Below are 15,880 nucleotides of genomic sequence, written 5' to 3'. Positions count from 1 at the left end.
ATTAAGGAATCGACATCAGATTAGATCAAGGTGTCTATGCAGATGATGCTTGCAATCTAAGTGCAAAGTGCTCTGTGAAAACATTGCTCAGCTCCATAGAATCCCCTGCTCTGCTCATCAGTTTGCATGTTAAGAGTGCTCACTGTTTTGCATCTTGCTTTCCCATTTGGGTTAAAACTTGTGCTCCTCTCAAAAATCTAAAGTACCCACCAAAATACAAACTTCCATTTTCATGTTATATAATAATTTTATTTTGGTATAGTTCTGGTTGTTCTGAAATATGTACTAGTTAATGCTTTCATTATTTCAAATGATTAGCTTCATCGTCCATTTTCAATGTCATACTTTATGATTCACACCATTACTTAATCAGTTAATTGTGTTATACAAAGTACTCCTCTACAACCATTCAAGTCAAATAACATTAATTTGGTTTTCTGACAAACAGAAGGCAATGTCTTCACATGGGGCTGGGGAGGTTCATATGGAACATTTTCTGATGATGGACATTCTTCTGGCGGGCAGCTGGTTTGCTTCCATCACTCTTATATAATATTCAAAATTGCATCCTCCTAACTAGTTAATGTGTAAAACTAAAGAGCATGACTGCATTAATAATCATTTTCAGTTTCAAAACTGTCTTAGTTAACTCAAGAATAGCCTTTCAGTCTACACCGTTCGTTGTTATGATGATGATGTCAAAATACTACCTGTACATACCTGATTGATTGGTATAATGATACAGCTGCTTTGACATTGTACAAATTCATTACATGATGGGCACGATGGCATTATAATTTCTCAATTATTTATCTTCTTTTCTTAATTCAAGGTGCATCTAAATATTTTTGTTTTCATCTCTTTCATTTCATGCATTTTTTACTTTTTTCTATACAGTCTGCCAAGTACTTAAACTAAACTAGATATTTGCTGTTCCATGCAGGGTCAGGGAAGCGATGTAGACCACATTAAACCCAAAATGGTCGAATTTGAAGAGAGTGTGAGAGCACTGCAAGTATCATGTGGATTCAACCACACAGGTGCCATACTTGAATACATCGAAGCTTAGGCCACACCTTACCAACAAGACACCATATACTTCGTTCATATTTCATAGAAGCGGTTTTACGTCCCCATTCATTCTTTTATATCATCATCTTTTTCTTATTTATATACCCATATTCATCAAATCAGAAATAATATCTCTATACCTTGTACATTTGCTGCAAATAAAGGTATATCTGATGTATATGCAATAAGTTTTTGAATCATGCAAGGGAACCATGGATGGAGTTCCCATGATACAGTTGCAGAAACAAATGACATCCTTGTAAAACAAAGAGCAGCTATAAGTACCCGAATGTAATCAAACACAGATTTGTCGATTATTGTATAATTGTAAGGGACGTTTCGTTCATTCGATGTACTGTACTTGCAGTTTATGAAAGAAATTGTTGTAAATCATGCTAGAGTTCTTGTATGGAGACCTACATTTATTAAAAAATTGGGTTCTCCAAGTTAGAGTTGCAGTTGATAAGGTGTTGAATTTTGCATGATGATTCATAGATATGTTTTCTTCTCTTAAAAAATTGGGGTTACAAATCAAGTTATACAAGGTTTCTGTATCTTGTTATTAGGAGTTTCTATTTGGTTTAGTGTGAGTATAAATAAGAGATTATGTAATTCTTTTAAAAATGAGAGTGGTGGAAGATAATAAATTTTTAATTCTCTTCAATTTGTATCTTTCTTTTGTAATTGTATCTCCTTGAACCTTTCACTTTTTGGCCTTTACCATGGACATGGAAGCAAGAAACAAGGCTTTCAACATTGATGAATACCAGCCCACTTCCTTGGACTCATTCATCTTCTATTACCAAGATTGTTCAAACTCTCTTGGAGGGTTGTTTGCTTCTTGGGAAATATGAGCCCAATTTTCATCTTATATAACATGAGATTTCTTGATGATTAAGCTACACTTGTTTGGGTTGTAGGAAAATCCCTTAATTTTTAGTTTGACTTTCGATCGTGGGCCTTATTTCAAGGTCTCCCATATGGGTATGATAGTGACATTTTATCCCATGCGAGTTAGAATTTATGTGAGGAAATTATTGAGATTGGGAATGGCTGCATCCTTTCAATTTTATCACATGGAGAATGGAAAATGAGTTTTTAAAAATTTATTTATATTGGAATAACTTAATATTTATTTTTTTAATCCATTTCTTTATATTGGATACTTTATATTAACATGAATTAAAAGAATTTTTTTTTCCAATTCCTCTACTTTCTCTTTTTTTTTTTTTAAACAAAAAGATCCTCTATTTCTCATCATCAAATTTTGCTTAAATGATAAAATAAAAAATAAATCAAACCTTCTTTGGCTATTATATGTTTTATCAGTAATTAAATACAAAACACCTATTTTTTATAACAAAAAAAAAAAGAAACTTTAAGGAGGTGTTTGGTAAAACTTAATACTTATTATTTAATAATTTAAATTGATTTTAAGTTAGATTATGTTTAAATTGTTAACTAAAAACTTATTATTTAATTCTTACTTTAAATATTATGTTTGTTTAATAAAATTTATTCTAAATCATCATATTGACATATTTATCCTTATAAATTGTAACTAGGATGAAAAAGGTCGAGTAACAATGGAGGTCGTGAAGTAACAATGGAGATAATTAAAAAAAATGAGAATAAAAAAAGAAAATAAAGTTATAGACTTAAGAATAAGTTAATTGTGTTTACTTATTATTAATTAAAGTTGTGTTTTTACTTTAAATCATACCATTAAGTTATTTTACCAAATATACTTAATTTGTTTAATGACTTAAATTAAGTTATTAAGTTTAAGATATTAAATTGATTTACTAAACATCCACTAAGAATAATGAATATAAACTTATTTTATCTTCTTTTCTATAATTTTTCTTAGTAAAGAAACGAAAAATCTCCTCTTAAACAAAACAAAATTACATAATATTGTTTGTCATTCATGTATTTTCTTTATAAATTGTTTTTCTTTCTCTAGTTTAGAATGGAAATGAGAATAATGAAGAGAGTGGGGAGGAACTACATGAAATTAGAAGGAATTTATTCCTATTCTTGATTGTTATGTGTATGATGAAAAGTTTTCGGCATAAAAAAGACATCCTAAATTTGAATGAGATGGAAACGATGTTTAAAAAATCTAATAGTTAAGTCTTTTTGGTCCCTTATGCTGAAGTAACAATATTTTGTAGCTTAGAATGGTTTGTCGTGAAGTTTAAGGTAAAACTAAGAATGTGTTTGATAGTAATTTTAGAAAACGTTTTTAACATTTTTAATACTGAAAAGATAAAATTTTTTAAATATAAATACTTCATAAAATCAGTGTCAAACACACTCTAACTAATTAATAAAACGTCTTTTATTTGACCTTGATTTGTCCACTTTTCTTGAATTCTTAAACCTTTTCATGTGTCGTTAGTGCTTTGAAAATTATAATCACATCATTTGCATCAAATGATGAGCATTATTTTATTTTATGCGAACTAGAGTTCGAGAATTGTGCATACAACAACAAGAACAACCACAACCTATTCAAGCAAAAGGATGTTGACTTAACATAAACCAACACATGAAATTAACCTTAAAGACCTCAAATAATCACATTAGATATGAATATTGTGAAAAAGAAATTAATATTACACTAAATCTCAAAGAGGTACACAATATATCTCAACAATGAAGGAAAATGGGTTAGACAAACCTATAATGCTATTGTGATTGCTATGAAAATAGCAATGACTAATGGTTTTTCAAGAATAAGAGGTCTCTCAACTCTCTCTGAGATCTCTATGATCATTCTAATCTCCGATCTCTAATCCTCGAGGGGTTATAATGAGGTATTTATAGGCAAATACCAAAAAAGTCTTGGTATCTTAAGTTTCCAAAATAGAGTTTGAGTGAAATTCATTCAAAATTCGTTTCTAAACTTGACAAGACTATCATGACTACTTGAGTGGATTTAGACCGCTTGAACACTCTGCTTGAGTGGCTCTTACTTCTTTTAAAAAATCATTTTAAATTTATTTTTTAAGTACCTATGTGTTGTTCAGCTTCTCTATATGTCTATAAACTTGTTAATTCAACCTACTTTTGCATGTTTTTGGCTTTCGTTAACCCTTGATTTATATTATAAGCATTTGTATATGTTAAACAAACCTTCTCTTGTATCATATCTCTCTATTATCTATTTTACTTGGATTTATCTTGAGATTGCATACTTCCTGTTAGTTCTAAACCCTATGCATGTTTAATGTATCTTAGCTTACTTTAATGCTAGTTTAGGCATAACTTCTTGATTTGAGTTGTATATATGTTGTATAGCCCTTGTTATGATTTTATATCTCTCATTTTGATTGTGAGTTAACCCTCTTTGTAATGTAAGCGGCTTGCCCTACTTTGGGCATAATTGAGGTACGCTTCTTTCCTTTTCTTAAGTTATTACTTTGATCTACATGCTATGCTTTCATATGTTATTACCATTGCCTTGTTGTATATAGTTCTTATTGTCTCTTAGTATTCATTAGTTTATTAGTCAATTATCTTAGTTCCCCCACTTGTTTAATAACGATCTCTTTAGGGATTAGAGTGATGCTACCTTATTATACATTCCCATTAAGTAACCTGACCTAGATCTAGACTCGATTTTTCACAAATACGTTTTCTTTTAAAAAGAGTCACTCCTAGGATTTTTATTTCTCAATTTTTAAAAAATAAAAAATAAAAAAAGTGATTACTTCAACTTTTTTACAAATCAAAATTTCACAATAAACAGTAAGTATCATCATAAGTCCACACACCTAATCTCTCATTGGTTTCAACACAAACTTCTTCTTTCCTAAGCAAAAAAGAAAAAAGAAAAAAAAAAGGTATTCTCGTCACCATGGTAGACTGTTTTACCATCAAATTGTCATGGACGACCTAGAAGAATGTGGCATGCATCCATTGTCTTTAAGAGAATCCCCAATTGAAAAGTTCACAAGGCACTTTGATGACGTAAGTACTTCATTTCCTTTGTTGAACCAAATAATGTGATATGGTTGTGGATGCTTCACCATTGTCAGTTTTAGTTTGTCTATCATCTTTTGCGAAACTAGGTTTTTACTGCTTCCACTATCAATAATCAAATTACAAAGTTCACCTCCTGAGGTACAACTTGTTCTAAAGATATTTTTGGGAAGCTAATTATCCTTTTCTTGAACAGGTGGAGCAAGCCTGGACCGTCGAACAACCAGCACATCACCACCATGTCACCTTCAATCCTCCCTTCTTTATCACCAACGGCTTCACTTTTCCCAGGTTGCTTTTCCTCCTCTTCAATTACAAAGTTTTCTTTCTTCCTCTTGATCTTCTGCAAAATTAACTTGAACATAAAGTTTTCTCTTTGGATATTTATTAGATCGATGTCCAAACTCTACACATTTGTAGCACTTCATCAAATTTTTTCCTTGAGCATTGTTGTATGTTTGAAAGGTTTTTCCACATGTTTTTTAGGCGGTTGTTCTTTGTCATCCTTGGTTAATATTATTTGTTTTGCGAGTTGTTGCACTACTACATTCAAGTCCAAATTTCTTGGAAGAACCTCGATTAAATGGGCTTCAACTTTAAAAGTAAGCTGATAAGTATCAATGACATTATATGGAAGTTGGAGGCTCACTTGATCTTGGATGGCCAATCTGAGACCATTGATATAATAACTAACTTCCTGGTTTTTTATTTCAAACAAGTTGCTTCTCAATGTCAACTGATGGAACTCTTGTGTATACTTCTTCATAATCTTGTCATGTTGCCGCAAATTCTACACCCTTTGATACAATGTTTGCTCATAGTCTCAAGGCAAATATTTTGCTTTCAGCTTATCTTTCACCTTACTCCAATTTCCTTTTTCTTTTTTTCTTTTTTTCTTTTTTTTTTCCTTTACCCCTCATTTCTCTATCATTTTGATAATGTTTCCACCAAGTAAAAGTTGCTCGTCTCAACTTAGCTCTAACAAGCTTAACTTCCTCTCTTTTGGCACTTCTTTCCAATCAAAATAACTTCCAATATTGTCAAACCAGTCCAACAACTCTTTTGATTCCATCCCACCATCAAATTCTGAAATTTGAACTAGCACATCATACTCATTTGAATTTTGTAGAGCTCGTACAATACAATCTTCCCTCCATTGAGGTCTCATATTTTGTTGCATTAGTCTCCTTACATTGTTCGCTCTGTCATCGAAAGAGCTGTCACTTTCTCTTCCCTTGGATGATCTGGGCCACGATTACGACCATTGCCACGATTACTAATCACTTGTTCAAATGCAGCAGCAAGTTGTTGGATTTGCTCCTGCAGCTCTTGAAACATCTCTATCATGACATAATTCCCATCCCTACGTTCTCTATGTCCACGTTCATTCCTTGTAACCACACCTTCCCAATATTGAGACCTTTTCGATCTAATACCAATATGATGTAGACCAAGTGTTGTAACAAGATGGTGGCAGATTGTTAACCTCTAGATCAATATGCAGCGATAGAGGGACTGGAAGACGCTACAATGTTGACTCCTCAAATCTAATCTTCCAATGCTTGAAATAGTCCTTGTTGTGAAGAGAAAATTTGGAAAAATTCCTTTCACTTTTCTTTGTTTTTTAGAATAATGACCGATTACATTCCCCTCCGAGACTTCATATTCCTTATACTTAATTCAAGGAAAAAATAGAAAGACTTCAGAAAACATATATGCTTCCATCACAAAAGTTTCACATCTTAGTACGTGAATCCTATACCACCTACCCTCCTGTTTGTGCATTGACGCGCCCTCTCCTCAGGGCAACCCCCAGGCTTGAGCTTCAAAAGTGTTTTAGAACTACAAATGAGTCTCTTAAGGATCTAACTTTAAACTTAAACTCTGGGCTTAACTAGTCTTCCCCATTTATATTACAGAGTAGCTAATGTTATTATCTCTATATCGTGGTGATTTGAGCTGCTCTTCCTTTTGTATGTGTATTAAATCCTTGTTTCAAATGAAAGATTGTCTTTTGTTGATCAGGTATCGTTGGCTCTGGATCTTGTCAAACTTCCTGGGCCCTGAAATATGATATTGATGGCCAAAAAAAATAGTTGGCCATCCAACTGTTAAAGTATTTGGATGGCTGGTAACTGGATCACTTACGCCTTTAGCTACCTTACATGCATTTCTTGAATGGCAAGGGATGATATTTCTGAACCATAGAGGATGACCCAGCTACCCAGTTATAAGATTATACAAGAAGACACCCAGCAATTGGCACTTTAAATTCTGAGCCTGGTGTGTGAGAAAGGTCAAAGTACTAGAAAGATCATTCTTTACCAGAATTATTTTCTTAATCATCATGGACTTTATACGCTTTATTTGGCGGGTACTGATATTCAATTTTTTTTTTTTTTTCCTTTTGCCATTTCTATCAATGACTGGATTCAACAATAACATTTTCATATTCCAGCATTTTCCAATTTTTTTTGTTGAGAAATGTTTTGGTAAGGCAAATATGATTAGTTGACTTCAACCCCAAACAAAGCTTATTGTTTGGTCATACGTACAAATGGAAGGAATGAGGAAGAAGATGAAATTATTTGAAGAACAAAGTTTTGAACATTGGACAAAAAGCAAATTTGGATTGATAGGATAGACAAGATACGAACAGGGGCCCGTCTTCTTCATCCCACGATATCAAACAAATTTTGACAGTTCAAACAACCCTAACAACAACTCATCTACTTGTCACACATGTCATGTCATCTCTCCTTTCTGTCGTCCTGCAAAAGGAAGTACGTACCAAAGTGTTAATTTCTAAGTTCTATTTGGAATCATGTGCACTCTAATCTCTACTACTTCATTTGGATTATTTAATTCTATATTTACAATATAGGTTTGGTAAGCACTTGGACCTTTGATTTACAGACATATCTCATGGTTCAAATTAGTGTTATAAAAAGAGTTTCATCATTTATCTGTATGATTTATGACGAATTTTTAGACCGAAAGTATATTTGCAAGGATGTAAACTAAAAGACACAAAGTAATAACTTCTTGCTTGTACGAAAGACACAAGAAATAATCGCTTACAATTCCTTAGAAAACCATTCAGAGATTGCAGTGCTGTGATGTTATTCAAGATGATTGCAGTGTATATATATATATATATATATGAGAACAATAATTAATTTATTGCACTCAGGATGAGTGACTTGTTTAACAAGTTTGAATACAGGAGGGGTGGTGGTGCATGAATGAATGAATGAATGGGATGATATTTAGTATGTTGGAATTGATGAGGGAGAGAGAGAGGACGAGTTTTTCATGCATAGGCGCACTGAAGGAGAAGTTAATAACAATTAATACACTGCTGAAAAGGGAGAGAAAAATATCAAAAGAGAGAGGAGAGAGAGGTGTGTGATGCTGTCTCGCTTTTCTCGTGCCTCTCTTCTCTCTCTCTCTCTCTCGTTCCATTTCCCAAGAAACGTCAGATAGTCGTCATTTACTCCTCTCTCTCTCTTCCTCAGTGCGTGTTTACACACTTTACTGTTGATGTTGCCTTTTCGAAAGCTTGAAAAATCTGTATTGTACTGCTGAGCGAGTCCATGGACGGGGGAGAAAGAAGAGGGAGGGGCCGGTGGCATTGCTGGTCCGAGCTTTTCCAAGGACGGAAACTGCTTTTCCAACATTTTAAAAGCTTCATAAATGCATGCCTCCCTCTCTCTCTCTGGTTTGCATCACATAATGTGTATTCCTCCCCTCTCTCTCTCTCTCTCTCTCTAGTTTGCATCAGATAGTATGCAGTCTCCTTATAGTTTGCATCACATGATATATGCTCTCTCTCTCTCCGGTCCCTCTCTCTCCCGCTCCTTCTATCTGGCTTTCTCTCTCCCTCTCCCTCTATCTCTATCTGAGTCTCTCTCTCTCTCTATCTGGGTCTCTTTCTCTTCCTGTGTACTGTCTAGTAGTCTTTCTCTAACTATCTGGGATGGGGTATTTTGAAACATGAAAAATGATGTAAGATGGATATAGTAAGGGAGAGAAAATGGCTTCTTTCTCGTTAACTGCTAACATGGCATCTCTTCCATTCATATCTCAGCAACTTCACTGCCTTCAATTAATTCCTCACATCACTCTTCACACTACAAACCAAAACAAAACAAAACAAAAACTTCCCATTAATTCTACACTTTCCTTTCCTCACTTCCCCATGCACCTTCATTTTCCTTTCTTTTCTCTTTTTTTTTTTTTTTCATTTTTTCTTTTTGGGATGATACACCAACCCCATGACTCCACAATTCAAAACTACAAAACCCTTCTTCTTCTTTTTCTTTTTTGAAAAAAAGGGTAAAAATTAAACAATACCCACAAAACTTACTCCTCAAGGTTTTGAAACTATCCAAGAAGCAGACCGCAGAAACTGATTATTATAGAACAAATCATTTTTCTTAAATGGTTAAGGATGGGAAATGGTTAAATTTGAAAAAGCTGACAACAAAGAGGATGTTACTATTTGCTAGAAAACCCGAAAAATAAAAACCCTAGACTTAGCTTGTAGACTAGTGCATGTCTCACATCTACCTACTGGTAGCCTTTTGCAGTTCAAATGCTATCTTGTCAACATGAAATCAACATTAGAAATGTCCATTAAATTAAAATATATGTATATATACATATGAAAAATACATGCATTAATGCATGTTAACATCTAATTCCAATTTTTTTTTAAAAAAAAAAAAGCAAAAAATAAAGTATAAATCTTAGGCTTGAAAAGAAAAGGAGAAAAAAAAAGAAAAAAAAAGAATGCCCATCCCATATCTCCCATATATAATAAGAAGAAGAAAAAAAGGAGATGATTTGAAGAAGAAAAGCTTACCAAACCCAAGAGAAGTATGCATGAGAGCAGCAAGCTTATAGAGCAAATGCCGGTTGAGGGGAATGAAGCCTGGTCCGAGAATCACTCATCACCTTATATTTCTTCTTCTTTCTTTCTTTCATTTGGGGGTTAAATTCAATCCAACAAAAACCCGAAGAAAAGAAAAGAAAAATAAATGATACCTCGAGCCAGACAACATTCCTCTCAACCCAACCTTCACGCGGGGAAGATGAAGAAGAGGAGGAGGAGGGTGCTAGTATTGCATTATTGGAAGTGTGTTGAGGGGAATGAAGCCTGGTCCGAAGCTTTTTGAGGTATACATAAAATCACTCAAGAAAGCCTCGAGCCAGCCAACATTCCCCACAACTACATCTATAACGAGTCAATGAACAAACCCTACACCACACACAGCACAACACAACACTCTGATTGTGCTTTTGATTCAGGAGAGATGGGTTGTAGTTTTGGGGTATATTTAAAGTGGAGAAAATAACACTACACTTTTTTTTCTTTATTACCTTTTTTTTTTTATCATTTCCCAGGTCATCTAGCTATCAGTCATCAGAGTCATAACTTTTTATTTATTTATTTATTTATTTATTTTGTTGTGACCTGCTGGTGTAGGTGAACCAACCCACCTGCTACCTGCTACAACCAGTTTGGAGTAGAGTCAAATACAAGAAGACAAATGCAAATGTTTTTTTTTTTCAATTTTTTTTTCTTAAATAATCTTCTATTTTTATTAAATTGCCCAATATTATTTCAACTTATATGTCTAAAAATGATAGGTTTAATCTATGCTTTTAACTAATATTTTCAAAAATATTAAAATAATAATTATTTTTAAAATATTATTTAATATAAAGAAATTAAAATTAGTTTTGATTTGGTGGGATTAATTATGGGCATGATAATAATTTTGATTGAATAGAGTTGTGGCGGTGACATGTAGGAGAGAGTGAAGATGAAGACAAATTGAATATTTAAAAATAGAAGACAGAGCGGAAAAAGAAGCCATAAATGAGATTCTATCATCATTACCTTATTATTTTTAGCTTTTCCCACCTCTACTTTCAACTCCCCCTGTACTATTCTTTACCCGCACGCCCATTCCCATCTCATCCCTGTCCCTTCCCTACTTTTTCTCCCCCCACCCCCCTTCTTCTCCTTTTTTTTTTTTTTAAAAAAAAAAAAAATTAATTTAATTTTTAAAAATCTATGTTTTTTTTCTTTTTTTTGGGAAATATTTGGTCCACCCACAATGCCTTCCATATTTCAAAATTTTCAACATATTCCTTCCATAAAATAAGTTTGATTTTGATGCATTATTTAACTATTTAAAATTTAGGAGTAATTTTGATAAAAACATTTTTATTATAAATATTTTTTAATTGCATTTTTATCAAAAACGTTTTTATAAAGAATCAATTAATATTAAATATAAATATAAATAAATTTTTACAAAAAAAAATTAAAAGAATCATCCAACAAGTATTATTCTAATCATAAATTCTAATTAATTTTCCTTCAATTTATTCTAACAATCTTTATTTATAAATTTAATTAAAATTACTTAATTGTTCACTTTCGTGCCCTAATTAATAACTTTTTTCCCCATTTCAATGCATGCACTCCATAAAGGGTATGCACAGAAACTTGTAAGATTAACATTCTTTATGCATAAAATACAATTAATGAAGTTGTGAAGACTTTATTTGGTAACTATTTTTTAAATCATTTTTAAAAATAGTTTTTTAAAATTACTATATAATATTTTATAAAACAAAAATTTGTTTGTAAGCCTGAAATATTATTAACCCATTTTTAATATTTTTAAATATATTTTAAAAATAATTTTTAATCATTATACATGATTGTATAATTATTTTTTTAAATAGTTCTAAAATAAGTAAAAATAATAAAACGATGTTTTAAAAAAAATCTTATTTTCTATTTTTAAGAATAAAAAATAGAAAACAATTTTCTAGTTGTTAAGCATATTTTTTTTAATTTAAAAAAAAATCTAAAAAACAGTTATCAAATCAAACTGGAACATTTTTCCACTCAATTCCCACTTAAAAAACCCTTAGAACTATATAGTGTGTTAGGTTTTAAAAAACTAAAACAAAAGTGTATTAACTAGGAAAGGAAAAAAATAATAATAAATTTCTTTTATTTAATTTATGATGAAATATATAAAAAAATCAAATATAATTAAAAAAATAGTTAAAATATATGTATTTTTAATAATTTAATCTTTATAAATAAAAAATGAAGTGAAATGAGTAACAACAAATATGCAAAATAATTTTTTTCCTTATTTTTCCCCTTACATCTCTCAAATTTTCCTAAAATAAAACATGGGTTAGTAAAAAAATATAATAAATTGAATTAAGCTATTGATTCTAACTAATAAAGTGCTTGTCTTCAATAATCAAGAAAAAATAATGCAATTTTCTTGAAAATTTTATTTTACATATACAAAAAAAAATACATTTTATATTTAATAAATTTAATTGAAAGTTTAGAATCATCTACAATCGCTTTTAATTTAAGTAATTAAAAAAACTCAATCAATCTTTAAATTTATTCACTAAACCTTTCCAAGCATATTAAAAAGATAAATTATTTATATGTTTTAAAATAGGGTAGGAGCCCAAAAAAAAAAGGAAAAATGGAGAAATAAAATAATAAATAAATAAATAAATAAGGAGGAGTTAGGTATAGTTGTTATTTTAGGGCATGGGTGTGAGCCAACAGTAGTCTTCCGCAAAACACGTCATGGAGAAGACGGCGATTAAGGAAGTGAACAATCTCAGCCGTCAATCCATAAATCAGACGGCCCATACATCACAGACCGGGCACCGGAAATGTCGGTGTCAGCGGGAGCGGAGGATCGGGAAACGAGGAGAGAGAGAGGGGAGAGCCCGAGTAACGAGGAGAAGAAATTAATCGCCTGACGTGGACCCATCAGACTCACGAAATCGACGGCTCAGATTCTCTCCCCTCATCGTACGCCTCCACGTGATCGCCTTTATTGCTCCCGAGTACGAATTCACCTTTTTGTGAGTCCCGCTGAGACATTGCCACGTGGATGAGTTGAAAGATGCCAGCTGTCTGAGCTGGTCAACGTCTGGGACGGGAGGGGACCACTCGTGCCAATTATGCGTTAATGATGATGGCTGTGTCGGTTTGACTCGGCTCTCGCGATATTTTCCCTATTTCTCGTTGCTTTTTTTTTTTTTTTAACTAATATGCTATTTTGAAAATGGATTAGGTGGATTTCATTATAAAATAAAAACCTACTACATTCCTTAATTTTGTTCCAAAAAAATCCAACTTGCATTCTTTTAATTACCTCGCACTTTTTTTTCTAGGAAAAGAAAATTTTCGCATAAAAGTTAAAATATTATTATTTAATTTGATATAAAAATATAGAAACAATAAAAAAATTAAGAAATAAAGAACCTACATGAAGGTTTACATAATTATTTTGATAAATTACAAACATCACTTTGTACTTCAATATATCTCAATTTGACTTCTTTTTTTGAGGTAATATATTTTCTAAACTATATCGAAATATTTTAAGAAGTATATATAGAAAGGTCATATCTAAAAGGTAGTGAATAAGTCTTTTGAGTCTTAATTGCTCATTAGCTAATTCTTTTTAAACCAATAAAGCCTTAGAGAACATAAGGATGATTAATGAGCAATCAATACACAAGATAAGATTTTTTAGAAAAAAAAAAAAAAAAAGGTCAAAGACATCAAATCTAAATCTATGATCTGATAATGCAATACACATATTTACTTGACAAATACTACCCTAAGACTTACTCTCCAATACTTATACAACATTCTATGTTTGTATTGCAACATCTCATGTGCTCCCAATAGATCTTGCCTTAGCATCTAGAGGGATGCATATTTCCTTCATAACTATGAGAACCTTTTTTGAGAGTTTTGGGAACAAGAAGGAAAACTAGGTTTTCATGAACATTTGCATCAAAATAAAAAAAATCTATTTAGGTAGGGTATATATAGGTCTAATGGCCTAGTAGACTGATTTTAGAAAAATCCTAAAAATAAACCTTTAAAAATATTCAAAGACAAATCTTAGAAATCTAGAAGATTTAGTTGCAAGTACTTGAGCGCCCTCAGAGCACTTAAGTGCTATCACCAATGCTTGAGCGTTGTCACTAGTATTCAACCACTGTGACCAACGCTCGAGTGCTTGGGCCAATTTCTTAATAGTTATAAATTGTTTTGTCCTATTTAAAACAATCGATCCATACCATGTCATTCTAAATGCTAACTTACCTTTATTGAATTTTTTTATACTTACCTATGTCATCCCAATTAATTAATTAGCAACCTCAAGTCTTCAAAAAAGAGTAAGACACAATCTAGAAAGATCATATGCCAGAATGAATGAAACAAAATTGTTAATCTTAAACTATATAGCTTAATGAAGCAACAATCTCTTCTTTTGGCAATTTTGTGACAAAATACAAATGACATAGACCCTTCAATACTCTTTAATGGAGTTTACAAATCTCTAAAAAATGCTCGTTTAAATCTATTCATTCTATACTATGCAGGGATAACACATTGCATCCAAAAGTGAGTAATATTCTATAACCTGCACACACTAAACACCTAAAATACTCAAAGTAAAGCAGTATGTGGGCAATCCTACCAAATCAAGAAAGGTAAATAAATATAAGGATGCAAGTCACGCATGCAATGGATAATGGATATCAAATTTAACAATGAAACCAATAAGCGATCTCCCCATTTTGTTGTAAAATATAACAAATAAAATAAACAAACAAATGAACATATAGAAAGAGATAGAAAACATAGAAATTGATATCCATAGATAAAGAACAGTTCTAGATGCAAAAGATAATAAAATAAACACATACATCCAAACTAAGAAAACAAAGGTTAATCTTAATTAGGAAAACAACTAAGAAGAAAAGTTAATTAGGTTTTAAAAAATATTTTTCAAACACAAAAAATTCAAGTAAAAAAAAGTATAAATATGGTTAGAGGAAGCAAACTCAGATTTTATAGTGGTTTGGTACCCCTTGCCTACGTCCACTCTCCTCAACCTTTTAACGGAGTGAGAGTTCCACTATACTTGAAGCTTCAACCAAGCTTCTAACATATTTACTCTTGGATTCCAGCTCCAACGAGCTCTTACATAATCACTTCAAGTCTCTACTCACTTGAAAGTTCTAACACTTTGTCACATCTTTTGTTAGAGAGTGAGATGAGTGACCTTCTCATATGGGCTCTGGGTCATTGTCCTTTCCATCATTACATTCATTGTTGATGTGACTTTACTTCATATTTTGATTTGAGTTGATCATCATTCCTTTTTATATGTTCATTGTTTCGCCATCATCCTCGCCACTGTTTTTGATTCATCCATTTCACTTCACTCTTTTGTCCTTGTCTTATAGTGACCTATTCCAAGTTTGCTACTCTCTTTGCATCATTTTTACACATCTCATTATCAGTTCGATTTGCTTCATTTGTCTCCTCATCAATATTATATTCACATTGGGCACCCTTACGTCCATGGCTCATGGGTTTTTCTATACATATTGCATTTTATACACGAGGGCATGGGTTTTGATCATTGAGTATTTGGGCTTAGTTTCCCTTTATTTCTATTACCCTACCACCCTAGCCTACATTACATCATGTGTCTTAAGACCGCCTTGAGGCCATGGGATCATATGTCGTCTTCGACAACCCCTACTTGGATAGGTGTTTGAGATTTGGTCAATATTTAGATGTCATCATACTTCTCCTTCTAGGAAACGCCTCTTTAATGTTTGGATCTAATTCAGTTGTAGATATGGATGACTAGGATTACACATTTGATGGTGGATGATTTGATGTTGTCTAATTTTTCGATCGACCATACATCTGATG

The 15,880-nt window shown here is 32.1% G+C and overlaps 1 protein-coding gene and 1 non-coding gene across 2 annotated transcripts in view; one reads left to right on the top strand and one right to left on the bottom strand.

Moving 5' to 3' along the window:
* LOC100259340 (ultraviolet-B receptor UVR8) overlaps positions 1–1,464 on the top strand; it is a 34,711-nt gene extending 33,247 nt beyond the window's left edge. The window contains exons 14-15 of the mRNA XM_002273037.4: positions 449–528; positions 944–1,464. Of these exons, the coding sequence (XP_002273073.1) occupies positions 449–528; positions 944–1,069 (206 nt within the window). The 3' untranslated portion in view covers positions 1,070–1,464. The remainder of the gene's footprint in view (positions 1–448; positions 529–943) is intronic.
* An 8,735-nt stretch (positions 1,465–10,199) lies between these two features.
* Positions 10,200–10,299, bottom strand: MIR166F (microRNA MIR166f). Its single transcript, NR_127758.1, has one exon. It is a non-coding gene; the product is annotated as a microRNA MIR166f (primary transcript).
* Positions 10,300–15,880: the final 5,581 nt, after the last annotated feature.

Source organism: Vitis vinifera, chromosome 7 (genome assembly GCF_030704535.1).
Source record: "Vitis vinifera cultivar Pinot Noir 40024 chromosome 7, ASM3070453v1".
Taxonomy (NCBI): Eukaryota; Viridiplantae; Streptophyta; class Magnoliopsida; order Vitales; family Vitaceae; genus Vitis; species Vitis vinifera.
Note: the sequence above shows the minus strand (reverse complement) of the source record. Positions and strands in the feature narration are given on the sequence as shown.